The sequence below is a fragment of the Morone saxatilis genome, unplaced genomic scaffold (assembly GCF_004916995.1).
Source record: "Morone saxatilis isolate NCDOM2014 unplaced genomic scaffold, NCSU_SB_2.0 Contig17, whole genome shotgun sequence".
NCBI lineage: Eukaryota > Metazoa > Chordata > Actinopteri > Moronidae > Morone > Morone saxatilis.
This window is the reverse complement of record NW_023339729.1, coordinates 12,603,260-12,614,061: the sequence shown is the minus strand read 5'-3', so window position 1 is coordinate 12,614,061 and position 10,802 is coordinate 12,603,260. Positions and strand designations below refer to the sequence as shown.

The window sequence follows — 10,802 nt, the reverse complement described above, 5'->3', positions numbered from 1 at the left end:
AGAGAGAGAGAGAGAGACAGTGAACGGATGTCTGCCACTTCAACACCATCTCCTTTTACATTTCACAGGAAAAGAGTCACTCCAAACAAAGGTTCATTTCAGACCAAGCAAGGCTCAATGGGTTTAAACTAAACTGCAGGTGGAAGAAGCACACCGGCATTCAGAGCACTGCAACGTTGACTCTTTACAAAACCAGCTCCACGGGGGAACACACAACTGTATCCTAAACAGATTCACAGCTTTGATTAAACAATAGTCTCACAAATGCTACGTGCAACATGATTATGCACCGTAAGCTGGATCAGACTCTGCTTTCTACAAAAACTTATGTAAAAAGGTTTTCATGCAATACGAATGTGGCAGACGGAGACTGACGAGGAGCAGGAGATTTCTGTTTTATATTGAATATATATTCCTCAAGGTTTCTTCCCATTTTCTTATTGGCTAAAGCTGATCCTACAACTAATCTTCAAAGAAAATAAAACATGCTTGAGGACTGGGGTGTCTGGGGCGGCTCAAGGATTCAGTCAAATTGCGTCTGTGACCTCCTGCTCACATTTAATGAGCAGCAGGAATGACAGTCAGCACTGACTTAGCTCCAACATGATGGGCGGAGGGCGGCCTCTGTTCTCACAAACTTGTATGCCACAGAAAAATCTTTGCTTTTGTTAAGTTGGCTATTAGCAAGCAAGGATCAAGCTCTTTTTACCTTCCGAAATTAAGCTGAAAACGCTTCAACAAAGAGCGAGTTACAATAGATATCTTGAAGCCAACACCTTTAGATGGTTTAGTATTTGTTTAGAACTTGTTGACTGTTAAGTGGGCTATTACTCTGGTATATGCTAGATATCTGCTGCGTATGACTCCACTATTAGGCATAACACAATAAACTTATCAGTGTTTATGAAAAACTATAATTTATTCACCTACTTGTACATTAATTAAAGTGTGTCATGTTGTCAAGAAAATTAGCTCAGAATGCTTTGAGCAAAATGTCTGTGCATGAATTTGCTTTTACCAGCGAGGTGCTACAAGACACAGAGGCTTTGTGTGTTTTTGTGTGTGGGTGTGAGACAGCAAGAGATAGACAGAAAGAGGAAAGGATACATGTGAGAGGACTCAAGCAAGCAGTACCTGCATTTTAAGTTATCCTCAAGCTTAATCACTGATCACATTTAGCCTTTTAAAGCCACGTCAAGGACACATCTGTAACAAAGACTGTTGCAGAGCCTGCGGCTGCTGGTTGATTGTGTGGACTCACCTTGGCGTTGGCTTTGGTCTTGCTGCTGCTGCTGCTGCTGCTGTTGTTGTTTGGGCTGGAATTAGCATCTTCATGAACTCTGTCCAAAAGCCAGAGGAGGAACTCGAGGGCATCATGCTGAGAGTTTCCCCGAAACTGAGATCCGTACTTGGCCACTATGCTCTGAGGAGAGGAGACACATCATAATTAATCTGTCACTTTGGGTGATTTCAAAAGTCATTAAATACTGACATCCTTCCTGACAAAATGAGGCCATGATGATCACATGGAACACAGGAACTCATCATTTGTGAGTTACAGTTTGTTTCAGCTTGGAGCACTCAGATGGAAAAAAGCAGGGACATTTTTTTCTCTTATCATCACTTAATGCAGACTAATCTAAGAACATCTGTCAGACAGTATTTGGTTATGATAAGATCATGTAATGAAGTCATCTACAATTCTCTTTGGACATTGCTCTCTGGGAAAACAGGAACTTTGAAAAGTCAAGTGTTCACTGAAAAGGGTGAAGAGGCAGAGGGCACTTAATCACCGTGGACTCCACATTTTGGAAGATGCATACAGAAAATCAGGCTATTAAAAAATAATAATAATCGCAATGCTTACTGTATTTTCAGACAGGGCTGCACAAACAGTATTTTCTCAGTTAATCAATTTATCATTTAGCCTTTAAAATGTCAAACAATAAAGAAATAACTTTTATAAATTTCCACAGCCAAAGGTGACATCGTTTATTTGACCAACAGTCCAAAACCCAAATATATTCAAATTACTATTACATATGTAAAACCAGCAAATGTTTGGTATTTGCTTGAAAAAAGACAAAAATGTGATTCTGATGATCAAAGGAGTTCCTTTTCTGTTAATCGACAATCAATAGATGAATCACCTAATGCTATTGCAAGCTGATGACTGGGGGCAATTTGTCAGTTCTAAAATGTACTGTTAGGCCTTGCCACCTTATTTATATTATATTAAATAATTATTTGCACCACTGAGGTCAGAAAATTCACTCAAATATCCAGGACAGCAGTTCAAATCAATGGTCTTACTTTCTATTGGAAGCAAGTGGAATTACTTCATCCTATTTTAGGACTGTGGCCGTTTAAACAGTGTCCTCAGACTGCAGCATAAGAGCGTCAGTAAACAAAGTCAGACACGCAAGTACTCCATTTGTTGTAGTTCTCCAATCGCATTCATACACTGCACACCAAAGGATGACTCATACAGAGGATATCCAAAACCTGACAGGTGTTATTGGAAAAGAAAAACAGCCAAACTATCTAATTCAATTATGAGGAAGGAGTTGTGAGTGTATGAGTCAGAGAGAGAAAATGGCCCCCAATCTAACGACATGCATTAACACTATACCGGGCAGCTACTTCAATGTCTCTCCGTCGCTCTGTGTGTGACTGACAGGCTCCAGGCTCTGCTCCACACCTCATTAAAAATCACCACATCATACCTGCAGTATCCCAGTATCTAAATATAAACACCCCCCACCACCACATGACAGAGAAAGCCCGCTAATGAGCTTCATCACTATGAGGAAGCACTGACAGGGGATGGAGGGATGAGGGACAGATGGAGAGAGGGAGCAGCGGAGTAAAGGGAGTGGAGAGAGGGATGCTGGCGGAGTTTCAACAGACCTATCGAAAAAGACGGCGCTGTTGTGGCTGTCCCGGAGATGAAAACTGAGAAAACAGAGGCAGTTCAGTTTCTCAAAGCTACCAACAAAACAAGAGGGGCGAAAACACACTAAGGCGAAGAGAAAGAAGGACAGTTTCCAAGGTTACAAAGAGTCTGCGCTAAGAAACCCGATGACATCGAGACGTTACGACTTCATTAAGTTGAGGAGATGGCTTCTCCACCGGCCTCATCTCTTCTGCTTTCTCCCACTGTCTGAGTGTGTGTTTGTGTGTGTGTGTGTGGGCTCCTGTCTTTGATATCTGTTGATAGAGTGTTGTCTCTCAGAGCGTCTCTGGTGAAATGTGCCACTCAGCCTCAAAGGCACTTAAAAAGATTTGCCAATGTTGTATTCCCCAGCATCAAGTCTTATTTAATTGAATTCTTGTAAAGGGAAAAATGAAAGGAAGACAAAAAAAAATTGTAATGTGATGGTGAAGCAAGGGTGGAGAGAAAGAAAAAAGGAGTGCGGGTTAGTCAAAATGTCGAGTTTCTCTGCAAACTAGCAGTGTACAAAGCTGACCTGAGCACAGCTCCGGTGGGACTTTAAGTGTTTGTCGAGCAAACACTTCAGAGCCAGTCAAGGAGAGGATAAAGGTGGGCGGAAGGGTCAACTTGAGGGAGCACAGAGCTTTTTGTAAGGAACCATTGATCAGTCTAGACAAATGATCTGATTCTCAACCCACATCTGATTGGGTCTGACCCGATGTGGTGGATTCCAAGCAACATTTCTCTTAATTCTCTCTATCTTGAAGCGAGCTTAATTTCATTCATTGACTTTATTCGTCAGTTTTTCCATAAAATCAGAGCATGCGGAACAAAGCTTTGTAGCCTCAATGCTTTTCCATAATTTAGGGCTATTTACTTGTTTTCATTTTGGAAAACATGAGTGAGAAAATTCAGGATTAGTGGTAATACCTAACTCCCACTAATGATTAAAGTGAAAGCTCCCCTCCACCAAAAGGACAAATTATGTTAGAAAGATATGGTTAAACAGAATTTGGGGGGCTTTAATTGGGTGTGCTTTAAGGTCATATTAAAACAGAAATCCAAAGCCAATCCAAAGTTTAATCCTGAGCACAGGAGCACACGGTTCGACCAATGGGGCAAAGCAATCACCCTTTATCTGATGTTCTTTCTCAATAAAGAGAACGAAACAAAATAATCAATGACTACCAGCTTTTCTACAAACAAAGACAGCAACAAAGAAGAAAAAAACCATGAAAGAAAGATAAGGGAATAACAAAAGACAGCCATAAACCTGTGCAGTCTCACACAGCGGGGGTCGTGACCTCCCGTTGGTCAACAGAGGCAGGGCTGCACACCCCCAGCTTCCACACCCACAAATCTGTTTTAGTGTCCTGTCTTAGCTACCTTTGCTTCACTTCACACCATTACCCTTCATGCCCTCCCCTACATCCATCCTCCCTTCTCTGTAAACAATGACGGATCAGAGTGCTGGCAGGCCAGGAATTTACTATAAACATACATCAAGCAAATAACCCTCCTCTCTCTCCCTAAAAAAACCCATTTACACCCCCTCACCTCATCGTTGCCAAAACAGGCCCGGATAGATTCCTCTGTGACAGACAGAAAATGATGCTGACAAATTATGACAGGGCATAACCTTAAGAGGAACTGCACACACTCTTTTTTTTCTTACTCCACACACCACCCACTGCCCCCCCACAGGTGTAGCTGGAATGAAGCTGGATAGAATCTGTCATTACTGGCTGCTCCATTTGCAGTTTTCATTTTTCAGCGGCCCTTGTGTTACCGGCCTGCACACCTCTGCTGTCAGAGCAGACCGGATGCAGGGCAGTCATCACTTACACCCTTCACTTATTCCTCTCTCTCTCTCTCTCTTTCTCTTTCTCTCTCTCTCCTCTCATGCTGTGTTTCATCCATCCTTTTCCTGTCTCACACACGCAAACGCACAACCTCACTGTCCTCTCTTTCTATTAACTCTCTTTTTCTTTCCTCTATATCACGTAAGCACCATTCCCCCCGCTAAGCAGTCCCAGCTGAGCTCCAGTCAGCCCTGGAAAACACACACGCACACACACAGATGAGCCTCTCTTAGCACCTGTCCTTCCCCTACCACTTCCTGCCATCCTTCCAAATCTAAACTAATACAGCCTCCAACTTCCTGTCATCCTAGGCCACACCGGATTCACCTCCAGAACAATAGCAGGTATTTCTGATGACAAATCGAAATGATTCTTGGAACCAGACTTATATTTTCTCTGCGAAGCACAGAAGCTTGGAAAATCTTTTGATAAAGATGCCTGCGAGTCAAGACGGAACAAAGCCTTTGGTCTGCAGATGTCCCCTGCGTGGGATTTACAGGCGATCAGTAAGAAATAAGAAAAGGATGAGATGCAATGGAAATAAATGGTTTACAGCCCAGAAGGGGAAGATCTCCCAAGGCTCTGCTGAAACAGAGAAATTGATACTCGCAGCTGAGGCTGTAAATACGCTACTGTGTGCACAACTGAGAGTCTAGGAAGCTGTCTCTGTCACGCTATCGAGAGCTTACATGCCTTATATTCATGTGCTTCCCATCACTGAGATAAGGTAGGAAAGTCATCCCAGACTCTCTTCCATGATTCGGTGATCGCACTATCGCACCCCAGAATAGTAAAGATTGATTTATTCCCATGGCTTCTTATGCTGTGTTGTTGAGGCTAGGTACATAAATCATGGCAGGTATAATAAACCTGGTGGAAAATGGTCTCATACTGTAGTGCTTACAAAGATACAGCGCAGACACACTTCTCCTTGTGTTTCTTTATTGCCTTTTGTCACAGCGGTGTAGGTATAATGGAGTGCAGCTCACTGAGTCGTGGGAATGCATGCTGCTCCCAGACAGCATATGGAGGCTCTGTTACAATACTTGTAACTGGCCCAGCTTGTGTTTTATAATGAAGTGTTTGAAGTATTATCACTCCCTGTTCACTTCAACAGCTGAGACATAGATCCTACTGCATGTCTGTGGTCAAATATAAAATACACTGATTATTATATCTATTGTGTGCTTAAAAACATAAAATAAACTCTCCTGCTAAACTAAGTAATAACTTCCCTGAAAAAAGGCCACAATCTAACTTCAATCACACAATCAATCACAGTCCAGGTGGTGCATATCTCCACTGCAATGTGTGTGTGTGTGTCTTTCTACAAACGTCTTCAGCACCAAGAGTGAGAATGAGAGTGGTCTTTGACGGAGAGCAGAGACAAGAAAAGACAAACAAACCATCAGTCTCTCTGGCCTGCCTCACTGTCACACACTGCCTGCACTCCCAGAATAAACTAGACTACTTAAAACGCCGGGCTTCATCTGAGCTTCAGACTGAGCTCCACTGGCCCCACTGTGCTGCATTCTGTCGAGCGTAAAAAATGAATTAAAATAAAATAAATAAAAAAAGATGACTCCAGGCTCCTTGCTACGACTTTTTAAAAGTAGTTACTGTGTCATTAAATCCTTTAGGTCAGGAGTGCAGCGTGGTAGAAAAGAGAGAGCCTACTCTGTCATCAAGCTAAATTCATGTAGACAACTTTTGGACCAACCAATAAAAGGACACTTCATCCCACCGGATTTCATCAACATCAAATGCGTAGCGAAGCGGTTTATGGCAAAGTTGGAAATTTTGACCTTTAAATGCAGCACTACCATTAGGCTGATCACTGTTTATGAGCAAAGCTGCATTCGGTAACACATTTCATATCAGTCAAACTCATTATGTGTAGGACTCTAATGCGGGCATACTTTACAAATGAGATAAGTGCTGGGTTGCAGGGGACTTTGCTGTCCGGTTGGTGAGGTGGTCGGTTGTGGCAGATCACTGTGTATAAATGCCCACAGAAGGCACAGTGAATACTCCCCCCATCTGAATTTAACAATGATTCCAACGAGAACATTTACTCTCATCATTTATACTCTCCGGTGAGGTACCTCTGAACCTAAAGGCCTCACTTTCTTATAAAACACGACCACAAGCATCACTTGTTAAACCAGTCGAGTGATTCGCACCATTCAGTTTTTTACACCCTCAAATGTATTGTGATTTTAGGACAAAGATGGACTTTATAGAATTTGTTGTTATTTTGCATGCAGCGCAGTATACAACAGACTGCACTTTGGTCTTTCATAGGCCAAGAAAGTAAAACAGAACTTGTTCTCTATGGAGTGTCCAAGCCAAACCTTTTAACAGGATGCATATCTTTGGTCTAGACGTGAGCTCTACTGGCAAACTCAAAATAAGTTAGAAAAACAAAAAAAAGAGCCCCTATTTCAGAAAAAAACGTTTCTTTGCCGGCCCATCTTTAAGTGTGCACAGTTTTCGTATAACGATCAGTTGTCTGTCCCTCCGATTACAGCCTGGGGGGGGGTTCTCTCTTCCACTGAGTGCACACCATTGGGAGCGTCTCAGCAGGGGGGCGGCCTCCTTTTCCAGGCTGAATGCACTTGCTACAGTAAACATCCTCTCTCCTACTTTGCCCTGAACAGACAGACACAAATCACTGTGTGATGGTTCGAATGCAAGAAAAGGGCAGTGAAGGACATGTTTTTTTTAATTGCAGCCAACTATGGGGAGAGTATATTAGAGAGGAAAGAGGAAATTTCTTGATTTACGTACAGGACAGCACGTTCAGATATAAAGTTGAAGGGCTGTGTATTCCAGCAGGTGGCCATTACAGTCAGAATTTCTAATCCATTTTAAGACAAAGGGCCTCAATGAGACACACAGTGGATCATGTGTTAAGTAAGAGACAACATGCTGCCAAGGTTTGTGCCAGAGTTAATACATGATATTAGTGAGACAACCAATCTGGATCCACAGGTTGTTCTTCATATATTTTGTACTGTGTCTTGATATCAAGAAGAATCTCTCTCTCATCCTGTGGTGCACATTGCACCATTACAAATGCCCTTCAAGACCTTGCGTTACTTCATGTCTTTGTTTCTCATCGCAAGCTTTTCGATTATTTCAAAAGTCTGCAGAGACTCAACTTAGTGAATCTGCACGTGACAAGAGTTTAAAATCTGCTCTTTAAATCATACACGCATGCAGGTGCTCAGCATTAATGATCTGTAACACCATGACTCCTTGTATTTCTCAGATCAAAACAACATCAAGCTTTTCTTGTGTATTAATCACTTCTGTTCTCTTAGAGCTTTGGACTAGATCACTGCACCCTCCCTCTCTGTACACATGTTATTAATTCATTACTGTGGTTGTGGATGAGGAAAGCTACATCCAAAGTCACTGTCATGAATATCAACCCTTTCCAATATAAATGATAAGCAGCCTCTCAATGCCTGTTTGATTGTCTGTGTGTTTGTTTTTATACACATGTTGCATACCCCCTTCCCCGATAACTTCCCCCAGGCTCTTGATGCAACAGAGCAGATACTACTCAGTAAGCCTACTGGTTGACTGTCATCCAACAAGCCCATAGGAAAAGGCAGGGGGCCCCTGAGGGCCTGGCTCACACCGGCCACAAGTGACTGCGACAGCAAGAAGCCTTTTGTGTGTATGTGTATTACAACTTGTTGATGTAAAATCCTTTGCGATGTAGTCTGTACACTACTATCACATGCATTTAATAGTTTGTGTCTATAAGAAAGGAATGCTTGACTCCCCCGCACTACACATGACAGTCAAGGAATGCAGACAAACCACACCAAGTGCTGGATTGTTGCAGCAGGTGAGTCAAGCGGTGACACTGCAGTCTGCAGGTAATCAGTAACCACAGTGCACGCACACACACACACAACTACCACTAGTTCAACAAGCAATAAAATGCCCAAACTGTGAGGCAAAGTGGTGAGGTGTTTTTATTATTACTGCTTCACGTGCTTAAAGATCGCCTCCTCCCCTGACATACTGAAACATGACCTGTGTGCCTTTAGTCACAGAAAGGAAGTTGACCGTTGAACCACATTGTCAAGCGCTCACCTGACGTGCTCATTCAAATATTTGTTTTGCCAATACAGACTGTGATAGTTGGTAATACGGCTTACAAATCCCACAAAATCTTTTTGACATATGCTGCTGCTGAGTCGTGGCAGGGCACAAGTTACACTAAAGCCATCACAACTGTGTGCTGAACTCAAGAAACTCGTCGGCTAGTAACTTGGGAGATTCCAAGGGAGGAATGTGCCTGAGTAATCTGGCCTGAAGAGAATGACGTCTCTTTACCCATTGCTGGAGCGGCCTGCATGGGGGCACTTGGCCACAAATTTCCTTGTTAAGACCCCATTGATCCCTTCTTTCTCCCCCTCTCTGTGCAGTGTGCGTGCACCCAGTCTTCTCCGAGTACCCATCGAGTGCAGCACACACACAGCAGACAACTCGAGGCAGGGTAATTATATTTTGCCTAGAGATTCAGAAACTCAAGCAGTACCTGGCCCCCGGTTTGATGCATGTCAATTAGTTTGTGGTTATTTAATTAAAAATAGCTGAAGGCCTTATGGTTTGGGTTTTATTGCGCCTGTGGTGGAGCACATTCCCAGACAACTGTGCAGTCAATCAAATAATCACAAACCCATTGACTGGCAGGGGTACAAAGCATGCATGGGCCCCCACAGGGGTGTGGGGCCCATGCATGCTTTGTTCCTTTGGGAATATAGACTTTCTATGATCCACCTTGCTGAATAAGTTGTAAGAAAAATAATGAAATTCTAAATAAAAACAGTACTTTCAAACTTTCAAAGTAATATTCACCAAAGAATGCAGCTGGTGTTTGTGTACAATAACAGAGGTTAAGTTGAATATGAAGACAACATTTATTCGAAAGAAAAACAAATAATCTCCTCTATGAAATGGCTGCAAATGAAAATACTAGACTGATTGCCACTGAACACAATAAAACGATAACGGCATCAGCAGCAACCCTAACAGATGAACACCCAGCGCTCTCTCTCTCTCTCTCTCTCTCTGTCCTCACCTTGAACTCCACAGACAGCTGCGGCGTGTACTCCAGCGTCCACAGCGCTCGAACCAGCGACGCCAGCTGCTCGGTCACCTCTCCCCTGGCGCTCTGCCGCTCCTCGCCTCTCGCCTCCCCGTTCACCCTCCCGCGGTAGCACAAGTCCGACTTGTACTGCTCCAGCCCGAGGTACTCGGCGAGCAGGTCCGTGTTGCTGAGGCACTGGACCACGGCGTTCATGAAACAGGTGTTGCCGTGGTTCTTCAGTCCCAGCACCCCGGGGGTCTTGTCGCCGTAGCACCACGACAGCCTGTCTTTGACCGAGCCGTGAGAGGAAGACACCGTGGAGCTCTTCTTCACGGTCCCCTCCCTGGAGACCTGCGGACAGTCGTCTTGTTTGAACCCCCCCGTGGCGCTTTGCCCGAAGCCGCCGTCGTCGTCCTCCGCGTCTGGCGGCTGCGCGTCGCCAAAGTGCGCCAAAGTGCCCAAAGTTTTAAGGATCCTTCCCATGAAATTCCCTAAAGATCGCAGCGATTTCCTCCTGGTAAATCTCCCGCTTCTGTATTTCTTCTCTTTGCCCTTCGTCGCTTTGGGTTTTATGGGTTTCCTTACCTTGTTTTCCTTGCGGGTATCCATGGCTCTATTACTTAATAGGACCGCGAGAAAATGAAAGACTGTGGAGCCGCGCACCTGTCTGCCAGGCTGTCTACCCCCTCCTCCTCCTCCTCCTCCTCCTCTTTCCTTCGCTCCACTTACCGCTGAGGTGGCACCGCCTCGGTGCCAATAAGGCACATGATTACTGATTTTATTCTCTTGACATCCCGGTAATTCCCAGTACGATATTGTCACCCAGTCCGCGCGTTCTGATGGGAGACGCTCTCTCCAGGAACTACACAGACGAGCCGCTTCCCTCCCTCCA

The 10,802-nt window shown here is 44.0% G+C and overlaps 1 protein-coding gene across 1 annotated transcript in view; it reads right to left on the bottom strand.

Annotated features, from left to right (window-relative positions):
- Positions 1-10,529, bottom strand: part of usp43a (ubiquitin specific peptidase 43a) — a 103,964-nt gene extending 93,435 nt beyond the window's left edge. The window contains exons 1-2 of the mRNA XM_035659634.1: positions 9,902-10,529; positions 1,262-1,423 (exon numbers count right to left, since the gene is read on the bottom strand). Of these exons, the coding sequence (XP_035515527.1) occupies positions 1,262-1,423; positions 9,902-10,519 (780 nt within the window). The 5' untranslated portion in view covers positions 10,520-10,529. The remainder of the gene's footprint in view (positions 1-1,261; positions 1,424-9,901) is intronic.
- Between the last annotated feature and the right edge of the window lie 273 nt (positions 10,530-10,802).